Genomic DNA, 14452 nt, shown 5'->3' on the forward strand with positions numbered 1-14452 from the left:
GACGCCATGACAAATGAGAGGGAGATGCAGCGATTAAAGCAAAACATAGGGGAATTTATTACGTAACTAAAGGTGGGTTGCAATACGCCGACAAACACAGAACAATCGGGAACGGGTACAAGTGATAAGTTGCTGTTGCCTGGCTGGCCACACAAACAATGCCCAGCAGTGGAGAGAGAGAGGGCTGTCTCAAAGGCGTAGCCTTTATCCTTGGAGAGCACCAGGCCCAGGTGCTTCCAGGTGCAGCCCTCTTGGGTGCAGGAGACAGACAGACCAGTAAACAGTCACACCATCTCCACTCGGCAAACTACTGCAAGTCTGAGGAGATGCTAATAGCTCTGACTCAACTGGCTTGCACATTCTGCAGAGGAGGGCGGGGGGATCTAACATATCTAAATGCACTGCAACTTAATTGACATTGGTCAATATATCTGATGGAGCTCCATCATGAGGATTAGGGACAAGGGAGGGTCTGCTCCCCGAGTGAAGATGGAGCTGTGGATAGCATTGATCCGTGAAAGCTAATCCCCGTAGCCCCGGCCACTTCTCTCCGTCTCCATTTTCCCGATGTTAATTTCTTCCCTCCAGCTGTTTACATCCACGCCCTTCTCATCCCTCTCATGCATTTCCTAGAGTAAACACTTTTCTCCCTGCCAATGTTCCTCTTCTCTTCTGCCTCTGTTCTCTCTTCTCTTCGTGCTTGAGCCTTCTCAATCCCCCTCCCTCTGTTTTCTTTCTATTGTCTATTGTTGTATATCTGTATCTTTCTCTCTCCTTTTCTCACCCAACTCTCACCCCCCCCCCCCCCCCGCCCTTTTAGCCTGTCTGCCAACTATGTAGGCTACCTCCGTGGAGACCGGGCTGGTGCAGCGTTTTTCCATTTGCACTCACCTCACCTCTCCCTCTTTTCTTTTCAGTGCATTTTCACCTCCGATCCCTTCTTTCTTCCCCACACACACACACACCACCACCCCCTCCCTCGACTTCCTCCCTCTCTCTTCAGCCTCCCCCTTTCACTGGCTGGCTATGCCTTAACACTGTGCAGCATGGCTGTCTTTAGAGCTTTTGCAACAGGACAGATCTCTCCAACAGATGCTGTGGATCAGGTGGAGGGAGGCTCCCTGCACAGCCCATTGCATCACGTATCCACATGCACAGTCACAGATGTGCCCTGACTGCCGAGTAGGATCTTGGTCTCGCCCTCTCTGACTGCTTCTGTTTTACACACACACATTTGCACTCTCTCACGGATGTACATTGGAGCACAAATTCGTTCCATCTCCTCCCTATAGGTGGGTCCAGATCGCTTGTCCGCGCCTTTCTATCGATTGGGGAACAGCCTTCTCGAAGCCCTTGCTGTCTCCATATGAGGTAAACCTGCACCTTTTTATAGTCTCACAGCAAAATCACAGCCATCACTCACATATCAGTGGAGGCTCATGGATTGCACACACACACACACAGACCTTCCTGCCAGAACACCGACCCCCTGCCAGATGGCCTAATGAATCCTTCATCAAAGCACATGAGCTAAAAGAACTACTCCACTGTCAGAGGGAAGGGTTGTGTATTTGTATCGGACTGATCAAGGCCTGCTTGTGCTGGGGATAAGGACTGGTGCCTACCCTCTTTCTTTCTCTCCCTGCTATAAAATTCAACACGTGCACAGAAAACAGCAGAAAACAGCATCAGCAGAAGACTAGCCCCCCCTTCTGGCCACAGGACCATACAGCCCCCCTCCCCTCCTGCAGCTGTCTTGTTTTTCTGAAGAGCGAGAGATAGATTGGGTAGCAACCCATAATAAAGATCCATTTCAAAACAAGCGTTTGTTTGTGTGCCGCTGCAGCTGGTGTAGACACTGTGATGCGCCATTATGTGACTTGACTGGTTAGCGTTTGATGTCAACGATTAATTCATTCAATGATTTTCCTCCAAAGATTACTGATTTAAAACCTGGTGAAATGGCTCTGAGCGGAATTGCTGCCTTGGATATTGGAGTGTGATTTCAAATGGCTGCTGTTTCCCTCCGACTACACACCGGTGTGCACCGCTTGTGCTGCTCATACATTTCAGAATGAGGCCATTAAGAATAATGATAGCGTTCACCTAAAGAGAACAAGTGATGATCATTGTGTTTTGTTTCTGACTGAGGTCTGTCCTGGTTCATGTGAAGTCTGAAATCACCCCGCTGTAATGGGGAAAAGCAGCCATCTGTTTTCTGAAGCCTTTTTCTTTCTTCAAGCTCACTTTGTTCTACCCGCGAGCTATTTTGGGAACAATGTCTGTGCATTTAAATAATTTGTGACTGCACTTGAGTCTAAATGTGTGGTTGCGATGAGTATTAATTCACCAACATCTCATACCTCTGAGTGTTATATGTCTCAGTGCACTGTGCTTCTGACGACGGCATTTACCATGAAGACGAGGAGGAACGAGATGCGAGGGTGGAGTGAGGGGGATGGGGGATGGGGGGGCAGCAGCTTTTATTTTCAGTGCGTCTCATGTTATATTTATAGTCAATAAGACACACTTGGCTCTCCTGTCAGAGCAGGGATTAGCAAGAAGCTAGTTCCAAAGAGAGAGGCACGAGAGCAGAGGGTAAAAGCGAAAGAAAGGGGTGCCGGCTGGAATGGGGGCAGAGGAGAGAAGAAAATTAGGATAACTAGCAGAAAAATGTTTGCGGACAGGAAAAAAGATTTATCCCAGCATACAGATTGTTTGTTGAATTTTGAAGAAAACCCGATGGAATTTGAGCAACATATAGTTTTTTGAATAGCTAGATATTAAGGAAGAACTTTGTTATTATTGTTTTTTTTACAGTACATTTAGCCTTTTAAATAAACGTCTCAACATAGAATGAAGCAGAGTAATCAAGTTATATTCATATAGCACCTTCCATAGACACCTGTCATAAAGTGCTTCACTGTCAGAGAACAAAAGTGTTAATTTAAATAAATAAAACAAAGATTTAAATATACAGTAAGAAGTTCAAACATAAAAATAGTACCCAAAAGCGTCTCTGAACAAGTAGTTTATTTAGCTGCTTGTAGAGTACATAGAACATTAAAATATGGCTGCACCAGGTCCATGATATACTGTGGAGCCAGGCCATGTAGGGCTATATAAGTAAGCACCAACATTTGAAATTGAATACTAAAGAAGCCAATGCAGAGAGGTTGAATTGGTGTAATATCTGACCATCTATTAACAGAATTGTGTTAGGAGCTAAGCGGCAGCATTTAGTACTTATTTTTTATTTTTAATGGTGTAGGCAGGTAAATAGTAGTGAGTAATGAGATAAAAGTATGTATTAGCATTCAAAAAAATTGGGACTCAACCAATCTTAGTTTGCCTATGTTTTTTAGTCAAAAGAAACATGATAGGAGTCAGTGTCCTAATGTGAGCATCAAAAGTCATGGATTAGTCAGAAATTACATGAAGATTACACGGATTAGTCCAAGTAGCACTAATCAGAACTGTAGATGTATCTGCATTTAACTGCAGATAAACTTAAAAAATGGTTTTAGACTCAGCAGGTTTAGATGAACATTACAGCTGGATGTCAGCAGCCTACAATAAGGGGAGATGATGCAAACAACAACTGATTATCTGCCCTAGTGGCAGCATGCATATGGAAAATGGAAGTGGTCCCATGCTCGATCCCTGGGGAACACCAAATGGAAAAGCAGCCGTGTCCAGCACAAATTCACCTACAGACACCGAAGAAGCCCTATCTGAGAAAGAATAAGAGAAATACTCAAATGCCGTCCCATAAATACTCAAGATTTAGCCGTATTTTATGTCGCTCAAGTTAGGTCTTGGCATCGAACTAGTCTGAAAGATGTATGAGGACTTGCAAGAATTAATAAATGAGCAATCAAACAGTTTCATTCAGCACGTTTTGTTTATTAATCTGTTCAGACATTCGGCTGCTCATTCTCTTATTCAGAATCAATATTCACAGGCACTTGTCTTCCATATGGAGCAGTCTGCACTTATGTCACTGCACTGTCATGCCTGTGCTGTTGCTCTCCTCCAACAGCTGTTGTGTCATGCAGTGCAGCTGCATAGGGATAACATGACAACGCTGCCTCTTATCCAACCTTAATATTATGACACCTGTCTTGTCTTTTGTGACTTCCCATCACTGTTTGTTTCCTGCAGCTGCTTTGCACACAAACTGCAAATATAGTCCGAGATAACAAGGGGGGAAGAAAACTTCAGAATCGTGTATGACCATACAAGTGGGCTGGTATTTCACTTTTAGGTTGTCACGTTTCTTTTTTGTTTTTACCTTATTTGTGATTATCTGTCTCACTATCCCTCAGGCAGCTGTAGCTCTTCAGGACGTTGGCTGGAAGGAAGTCTACCCCATGGACTTCTACTCCAATCAGAGCCTCGGGCCGTGGGCGCCCAACCACCCTGACAACCAGCCTGTGCGGCTCACGCAAAGACAGACTCGGGTAAGCAAGGGGCGGGAGAGACGAGAACGAGTGACAGGAAATAGAGGAGAGAGGGGAGGGAGAAGAAACGCTTTTAAAGAGTGAAACTACTTTAACCAGTGTGTCATCACACTGACACCCAGTGGCATAAGGACAGCAAAACATGTATCTGGGTGTCACCCTCAAAGGGCGTGGTTGTGACCTTGATTTGCTTCACGAATGTTCACATTTTTTCAGAAATGTATAAAAGACAGATAGATATGCAGTTAAGTGCTGCAGTGTGAATACACCGTACAGTGTTGATACTATTCCTCTGCCTACAGAAGCAATGCCCGGAGCCAGCTCTTCCTCCCAAGCAGTGTGTACAGAGCCAGAGCGCCCCCTGTGGCTGTCAAGGGGAATGATGCATCGTTTCCGGCTCGGTGTTTGAGTCGCCTCGTGCCTGCCAGTGCCTCTGCTAATGGCTGGAGGGAGGTCAGGCCAGAAGAGGAGAGTGGGTATTTGTCCAGACAGTCTATCAGTGAGCTAAAGCCAGAGCTGCCACTCCTCACATGGATTAACAGCCATAAATAATCCCTCATTTTACAGAACAGCAGATCAAACCAAATGAGTTTCTCTGATTCACATTTTCTGTGTTTGTTGAGAGCTCAAAATGCAAGCAACTGAGAGAATAGCGTGTGTGTGTTTGCGATCATGCATGTTCATGTGAGTCACATTCCCATGAAGGAGCTGCTCTCTGCTGGCTGCTAGGAAAGAGATTATTCCTGCACGGCAACGTGAGGGTATTTCTGTCACGCTTTTGTGATCGGAAGAGCATGTGAGGGGACCTTGAGTATGTTAAATGGAATGACAGTGTTAATCTAGTCAAACGCAGTCTCCTTGGATAAAGTACCGTATGTCTCCCCTCATGCTATGACTTTCCTCAAGAGTATTCGACGAAAATTTCTCCGTTTTGCTTTTCTAGTCAAACTCCGAAACAATAAATCCGAAACGGAACCTTACTTCTTGTGTGAGTGTTTTCGATGAAGTCAGCGCCATGCTGAACAAGGTTTGTTCTTAAGCCCTGTGTTTTAAAAACAGCATTAGTTCCTCGATGAGTGCAGTGCTACTGTAGTCACGACTCTTCTCCATTCTCATTATTTATTGATGAAGGAGGCTGTCAATGAATAAGTAGTTAACCTTCTCTTATGGCTGCCGCAGCAGAAGGAGATTGACAGCAGCGCACTGTGGCTTCATGTGATCCCGAGAACTTGCAAATTCCACCCAGATTGCAGCACATTGTCTCAGGTGGGATAATCGTCTGAGTTTTGTTATTCGCCAACAACAACTCGGCTTCTCTAGTCAGACCTTCCTTCTACTTTCCACCGGTGTATCTCCTTGGCAACAGAGGCCATTATGATGCAGCCCGCCACGCCAGATGCCTTTCTCATGATGTGTCTCACGTGTCCCACTAGTGGCTGTAATTTTGAAGATCTCAGTACTTGTGTGTGTGTGTGTGTGTGTGTGTGTGTGTGTGTGGTGTCAAGAATAAATTATTGGGCAGCAGAGCTCACTCGCAGCTGATGTTTGATTTATTTTGTGGTGCACTCAATCAGGGGGAAAGAAAGATAAAGTTTAATACATCCTCTCTTCTTCCCATCTATATGGGCAGTTTTTAATCTCGAAACCAAAGGATTTGTTTTGCTTGAGATATTAATTACTTGCTAATTTGCACACAAGAAAAAAAGGATGTGTTTAAAAACCAAATGACCGAGCTGGCAAGACATTTTGTGCGAAAGGTGTAGAATTTACACTATTTTAGAGATGGAAATAATGGGGATTTAAATATTGTAATTAAAGTCAAATAGGGCCATTGCATTGCTGACACTTTTGGATAATAGAAGTGTAGACATTTCAATGTATGCATAACACTGTTGAATTGTTTTGTATATTATGAGTATGTCTAAAATGTGTGACATTAAAAGTTGTTTAAAAGATTATTTGTTTCAGTATTCATAATCACTTGTAAATTAACGATCAGATGATATTAATTTGTTGTGTGTGTACATTTGTTTAATTCCTCCTCGCTCATTCTTATTACTTTTCTATAGATTCATGATGACAAATTTCAATATCAATTCATGTTTACTCTACTTTTACTTTACTTTCACAGAAAGTTACTGTCACATGTTGACTGTATCATTTAGTCGCGGCTGTATATAGTTATTGTCTCGTACTGCATTGAACTTTAATTTTGACAGTAAAATACCCATCAGATTATCAAAGCAGTATGCTTTTGTAGATTTACAGTATAGTAATCCCATAATGCTTCACAAACTTTAAACTGACATGTTTTGTGTAATTAGCCCCGGCATTGATATCATTAATTCTATGTACAGTATTGGGAACTATTCCAACAAAAGTAATAAAGGAATGATCCTGTAATTTATTGGGAAATATTACAGTTAAATATAAAAATGTTGGAAATATTGTACAATATATGGCTGAGTATGCCAATGAGACATGTCTCTGTACACAAATGTCCTGTTGGTTTGTTTATTTGTCGTTGCATTATTAATGCAGTATGTGACCCAGCCTTTGCTCTTGTTTTAATAACAGTTTATTTGAATACAACTAATGAACATGGTTCAGTCCGAATTGCGCCGACTTTCTGCACAATGTGGAGAAATAGAAATTTGAGAAAACACAAAATGTTGAAGTTCCACCAATTCTCCTAAACTCAATACAAGTGCATTTCTGAGCAGTCGAGTGGCTCGACTTCACAGCTCTGTACCAGCCGCCGACAGACAGCTGTGTGAGGAGTAAACCCCAATCAGGCTTGTCTCTAGCAGGCCGCTAGATGACCACTAGATGGCACTGCTGGCATACCTTATGTGCCGTCTTCTATTCAAGTCACACACTTCTTCAGTGTGGAAAGGCTCTGCTGGGCATGGCAGCATTAGAGTGAGTGTGCTTGGAAAGGCACAAGAACCCAACGTACCTTTGTGACGGGTGTATGCCATTCTTTCCGGATGCTCTTTCATCCTCTTTGGCTTCCCATCTCTTCCCTTCTCCCAGGCAGCACCCTGCCTGCTCTGAATGTGTTGGCCATCACACTTCCTCTTCCATCAGCCCCCACTTTCTTGTTCAAGGGCCACAGCTCACCGTTGCGAATGTGACACGGGTTTGAGCCCGTCCTCTACACAGCAGGTGCTCAGGTGATTCCGATATATATATATACCCTGACGGCGGTCAGCCGGTTGCCATTGGTTGCTATTTGTTTGTGTAGCGGCAGGAAGCTGTGATATGACTCAAAAGCCATCAGCTAATGCACCCTTAACAACCACACATCGAAGATTGAGATGTTAATTGAAATAATATAGTTCAGTAAATATAAACTGTTTGCCTGGCTCTATGGTTTTGTCTGCTACATGTGAACCGGTAAAATACTGTAGGCATCCAAGAAGTTTTTAGTTGTTTAATTTATTTAATCAGGGAAAGGCTGAGTCATAGCAGTCTTTCACTGACCCAGTCGGTTCCTTTCTGAATGTCAGGCAACTTTACATCCACCCACTCGCTAAGAAAATGCATTATCCTCAACCTTTTTATGATAATTTAGCATTTAATTGCTTTCTATGTGTCTCAATATTACTGGACTTTTCTGACAAAATGAGAAATCTGGCATGGGTGGGAAAGAGACAGAAGTTGTTAATGTATTTTATGACTCCCGGCACTACAACAATAAATAAACAAGAAAGAAAATGAGTTTTTTCTTGCACATTTATATAACAATACATGATGATGTGAGAGAGGTTGCTTGAAGGTTGATTAAGTGTGGAGTAAAGGAAGAAAAAGTGGTGTAAAGAGATGACTAATTATGCGTGGGAGGTCATTCTGTCTCTGCTCGTCCAGCACATGGCTGTGACAAAGTCACCTTCCTCAACCCACTCTTTCCTGCCGTGGATTGCCTGCGTTTTCCTGCCACGCTGTGATCTTCCGTTTCTATGTACTAATGTCGTCCCTTCCTGCTCCGTCTGATGGGAAAGAGCCACATATTGTCCGTTGGTGCGTTACTTGAAGGTTGTTGTGCTGTGAGGTCTTAAACTTCAGAGACATTTGTCAGTCTGAAAACCAACGTTTTTGAATAACATTTTCTTTTTCTAAATTCTAGGGATTATTCTTTTTGACTTATTGACATATTATTTAGCTGTTGAGTTATACAAAATACCCATAATCAGTGTGCTCTATCCCTGCTTAACTCTGTGGGCATAGTCTGTTCACCATGTCGGCACATTCCACTACCCTTGCGTTCTATTCCCTAAATGATATCTAAACCCAAGTCAATATTAGTTCCTAAATACTGTTCGGACATTATTGAACATCCTGAAGCTTCTTGAGAACAACAAACTACATCCTGCTAATATAACAGTATCATATGACCCGTTCCTGAATATGCATGCTATCCCTTTCTAAATGATGAGATTGAAATAGCGTTGATGCATCTAATGGGGGCAGCAGCCCCTGACTCATTGTTAAAAAGCTGGAATAAGTATGCAGCTGTTGGACAATATGCCATATGGTTGTGAATATTAATATAAATGTGCTATTAACAGGATTATTCATTCAACTATCTGTAGTGTGTCATTTACAAGTGATGTACTAATCTGTTAGTAATAATTAGGATATAGTTGGTTAGTCAAATATAAATAATACATATTGTGGAATTTATAGTTCATTATGAAGTCATCATTAGCTCATTGTTTACTAAAGACACATTAAAAGCCTTACTAGAGATGTTTAAGTGACAGTGCTGCAACATGTTTCGCAAGCTCGATAAAAACCCTTTTCTGACACTATTGGTTTGTCCCAGTGATACTGAACATGATAGTTAATGTTAGTCTTGCCTTCTCTTTATTATCAGATAGAAGAGAGGAGATCAACTTTAACTGTAAGTAATTTCCTATTCGCTCCCTCTGATCCTGATGAGTGGAATCTCTTGTGCTCCTGGATAAGGTCAGTCTGGAAATGCTCTGACAGAAAGGTTATGCACCTCTGAGAGCAACACGTTTAAACACTGACGTTTGAAATGTGTATAAATGTGATCAGAATCTTTTTATCGTCAATTAGCATTTAGTCCATCTAGTTGTGTGTTGTCAAAGATGGCTGATAAAGTAAGACACAGTTATGAAAACTTGACCAAATAGATCGTGGAAATTAAAGTCAAGTTGATTATTGAACCAGTCTTTGTCTCATAGACGATGTGTGCTGCTGCAAAGGAGTTCAGCATGTACAGTGCGGAGAAATGGACACGTCTACTTTAACCTCAGGTTTGATATGTTTCTGATGATCAATTCTTAAACCAGCGCATCCATATTGGCCAGACTGCTGAAATGTCTGCCGAACTCAAAGGCTCTGCTGTGTGGTTGACCATCAGCTTTCACTCCATTGTTAAAAAGCAGTTTAAATCATATACCTACAAAAATACAAAGTCTCATATTTGAAGGATGAATCAATTTATTGATAGGAAATCAGACATTACATGGGTCTTATTCAAACATGCGTATCCGTGAAAGGGGAAATTAGTTTGGGAATCATTCAAAGCAACAACTTCCGTGAGAAATTCACCACGAAATAAAATTGACCTTTGATAAGGAGTGAATATCGGCATGAACAGCAGTTTCAAGAGGATCCCTGAGATCTTTTCCTGCCAAGAGCGGATTAGTGTTCAGTTGGACTATACAGGCGGCCTCTCTGACTCTGGTGCTCTGGGAAAACTTTAAAACTCAAGATTTTCACCTGTCATATATATATATATATATATATAATGTACATTATGTAATTGTATTTCCTTCCACCGTAATGCAGGTGGTTTGCTGATCAATTGAATTACGTAAGTGATAGACTTTAAATCCGTCCGAGTCAATACAATCCGTTGTGTGATTCAAACATGACTCTTTATTTGGTCACTTTCCCTCTCTAGCTAATTCTCGTGTGTCTTTTTTCAGCAGCTCGTTGTTTTGCACCACTGTGGTTCAGATGTGTTTTGCCCCCTAGCGACCATGGCTGTAGACTGTTACCAGTGGTGGTGTTGCTACAGTAACAATCTAATGCCACGGTCACCATGGAGACAGCGGAAGAAATATGATTGGCTGTGGTAACCGCTGACGTCCTCGGTGGTTTGATGATGTTGGTGATGCAGCCGTCAGTAGTGCTGGGCTCCAAAAGGAAACGTCACACAGTACAGCAGCAGCTTTCCACTCGTCTTCACTCCTTCAGTCACAAAGGTGCATTTTAGCACACAGAGCAGAGGTTTGCCAGACGTCAGTAGCCATGACTGTAGACTGTTACTCTTTGGAGGAGTTCTTAGCAGTAAGCGGTCTAGAGCCAAGGTATTGATGCACTGACTGATAAAACAGAGCAACAGCATGGAATTAAATGCGACTAAGAAAGCATACAAGGTGGGAGCAACATGCAGAGGGAAAGGTGGGCCGTGCAGAATGAGAGAGACACCACGATGCTGCCCTTCATTATACAAATACATGGCATCGATAACGACAATTCATAGCGAAATAAGAGGTCAGGCGCAAAGGGAAATTAGCTCTTTGCGTGTTCTTTATAATCACATGGCATATCTCTGAGGTGCACTACACAGCCATCAGCCAAATCAGAGTATCCACTATGACACCAAGTCTTTCCTGTGTGGCCAGCCTGATGGTTACATGGCCCATTTGTTATGTTTTTAGTCTTGATTTCCATGCCCGATTATCTATGAGTCATCCACCGGATATGGAACACACGGTGGATTGGTGGCTGATGCAAGCTCAGCTGAGTAACTCTGACGTCGTCTGGAAGTGTGAGGGCTCACACGCTGATGTGTGTATGCTGGCTGTTTCGATGAAGCTGTGCACAGTGTTGACTGTGGGGATTTGTGTGTTTTCATGTGAACTATTTTTTCTCCTCAAGAAATCTAGATCGGCAAGGAAGAAAGGGGAAGGAGCACTGCGAGTGGGCAAGTGCAACAAATTGCCAGACAATTTCCACCAGAGGTTACCACAGACGTGTCATACAGGACTGTCTCAGAAAATTAGAATATTGTGATGAAGTTCTTTATTTTCTGTAATGCAATTTAAAAAACAAAAATGTCATGCATTCTGGATTCATTACAAATCAACTGAAATATTGCAAGCCTTTTATTCTTTTAATATTGCTGATTATGGCTTACAGCTTAAGAAAACTCAAATATCCTATCTCTAAATATTAGAATATCATGAAAAAGTATACTAGTAGGGTATTAAACAAATCACTTGAATTGTCTCATTAACTCGAAACACCTGCAAGGGTTTCCTGAGCCTTGACAAACACTCAGCTGTTATAAATCTTTTTTACTTGGTCTGAGGAAATATTAAAATTTTATGAGATAGGATTTTAGAGTTTTCTTAAGCTGTAAGCCATAATCAGCAATATTAAAAGAATAAAAGGCTTGCAATATTTCAGTTGATTTGTAATGAATCCAGAATGCATGACATTTTTGTTTTTTTAATTGCATTACAGAAAATAAAGAACTTTATCACAATATTCTAATTTTCTGAGACAGTCCTGTATGTGTGTCTGTGTCACTACCATTTGTACTAACAAAGTTTAACTCTGAACTATATTTGAAAGTCTGACCTTTTGTTAGTCTTACCAATCGAAAGTGGACCAATTTGCTGGACTGTCGCTCTCCTTGGTCCGGAAGATCTTCTGCCCACCGACAGACAGTCCTGCTGCGTGACCCATACATGTCTCTAGATGCGCCTCTCTATTTGTAAGAGGCATGCTCGGTATACTGGACACTTTACACTAGTCAAATTGAACTGATAAAGAACCCTGGTAACACAATCTATAACATGTAATATGGCAACATATCGAATGGTTCACTGACTGTACGGACACAAGTCAGCTCAGTGGAATAGGTGTTGCTTGTATATTTTAAAGTGCTGCTTCTTAGTGTATTACAATGTTGTTTAAATGCAGCCCCCATGTGGGTCGAGCCACAGATCACGTTCAGCACCGTGGACAGCGGCACGTGGCTTTCGGAGTCGCTGGTTATTCCAGCTCTTTAAAAGATCTTTAAAAGTGTAGAGCAGATCTTTGTGTATGCCCCGTGTGGCGGGCTGAAGACAGCTGGTGAGGTTATTGAACCATGCGCATTGTAATTCTGGTCATAACTCCCTCCAGGAGTTACACTGGGCTTCCCACCCCCTCACCTGACTCGTCTTCTCCGCCGACGATAGAGACGCATCGCAGTGCAGGTTGAAGAGGAGACTCGCGCTGAGGGTGAAAACAACAACTGCCGAACAGGAAGAGATCATCTACACGCCAAAGCTAGGAATAAAAAGTAACTTTATTTAAAGTAGGTCTTTCCATCGAGGGGGCATACATCGTAACCCTAACGGATACCTTACGGTTGATGTTGTGTGTTTTAGGTCGAACTCTTACAAGCACTCGTGGCTGTGTTGGGTATTAATGAGTCATAACAGCAACTCGATTTGACACGTCCCACAACGACTAAGACCCTTAAGAAAAAAGAAAAAGAAGAAAGAAATCAACCGCATGTCGTGACTTTCTGCGCCATGAAGCTGGTTGACGTGCAGTTCGCGCAGCCTCCACCCCACAAGCCATATGCCATATCCTTTCTACAGTTGTCACTGCCCATGTGCGCCAAAGTGACTCACACTGCAGTAACTTCCAGCCGCCGTAATCTACCGTACATTCACGACATGGCACGCAGAGGAAAATTAGCTCACGGGGGGGAAAAAAGAGTGAGTTTACACCGCTTAAAAGGGGTAATTATTGTAATGTGTTGCCACGCGTGGGGTCAAGACTGCTAATAATCCAAATGTGTGTACGACAAACAAATTGGAACAATGAAAAGGAAAAATTACCTCTTGGTCTTCTTCCGCCCAGCTGAGATTTCTTCAGTTTACGACGTGATTAAAACTACAAAGAAAGCACATATTTACCATTTCCTACTTCGTTACGTGACAACTTACCGGCGGCAAATTTGTTCATAAAGCAAATTCTTATCCGACCTAACCTCATGGTCAGCACTGGTGCGTAATGTTCGCCAAAATATATATATAGTTCAAATTGTGATGTATTATTCAATCTCGCGTCTTGCTCCTGCAGCTCAGCCTTTGCCATGAGATTCAGCGGACTGTCCCGGCGATCTGCTCTTATAGACATCCCGTAGTACTAGTAATGGAGATGGGAGGGGACACTCATTCATTCAGAAGCATCACCTTCATAGACGATGTACGTGGACTCCTACGTCATCGAGGAAATGTAGTCAACAGGAGGATGCTCGGAGTTCCGGGAGGGGAGGGGGAGGTGTGTGTGTGTGTGTGTGTGTATGTATGTGTGTGTCTTTGATTTCTAATGCTAACTCGTAGTCCTGCTTGCCGCCAGAGAGAGACATCTCACAGGAGGAAGCAGAACAAGTGAACTGAAATATGAGTCACCTCGGCCATGTTGTTGTTTGGCTTGTTAAAATATTTGTCTACTTGACTTGTGTGGATAAGTTTGTGTGTTTTGTGCGAATTAAATGATCAGTAATGATCTTCCTTCCCTGAACCTGATGTGCTCTCTTCTAACTACAGGGCCAAAAGACACGTTTGTCATTCCTGGATCATCTCTGAAAGGCACCATGGAGCTGTGGGACTCCACTCTATCTGCTCCATCTTGCCCTTTAAAGGGGTGGTACGCCAATTTAGTATTGTACTCATAGCAAGTTGAGATGTTAGTGAGAAACTGATTTAAAGAATAAGGATAAAAAACAAAGCAACCTGAAAAATAAATATCTGATGATTCCATCATCAAAGTTACATTTTCTGAATTTAGAAAGCTGTTTAGAAACTGTTAACCAGGCCAGTTGGTGCATCATGAACCGCAAACTGATATATTAATGTGCATAATCGGTACACGGGCCCTGTGCATTTTGTATGTGAGAAGCAGTGCAGAACAATAACTGAATAAAATGTGTAATGATTTGT

At 42.4% G+C, this 14452-nt stretch overlaps 1 protein-coding gene across 1 annotated transcript in view; it reads left to right on the forward strand.

The window, feature by feature from the left end:
* Positions 1–4934, forward strand: part of dph1 (diphthamide biosynthesis 1) — a 51231-nt gene extending 46297 nt beyond the window's left edge. The window contains exons 10-12 of the mRNA XM_056441244.1: positions 1293–1371; positions 4329–4463; positions 4766–4934. Coding sequence (XP_056297219.1) covers positions 1293–1371; positions 4329–4463; positions 4766–4846 — 295 coding nt within the window. The 3' untranslated portion in view covers positions 4847–4934. The remainder of the gene's footprint in view (positions 1–1292; positions 1372–4328; positions 4464–4765) is intronic.
* Positions 4935–14452: the final 9518 nt, after the last annotated feature.

This window comes from Pseudoliparis swirei, chromosome 20, assembly GCF_029220125.1.
Source record: "Pseudoliparis swirei isolate HS2019 ecotype Mariana Trench chromosome 20, NWPU_hadal_v1, whole genome shotgun sequence".
NCBI lineage: Eukaryota > Metazoa > Chordata > Actinopteri > Perciformes > Liparidae > Pseudoliparis > Pseudoliparis swirei.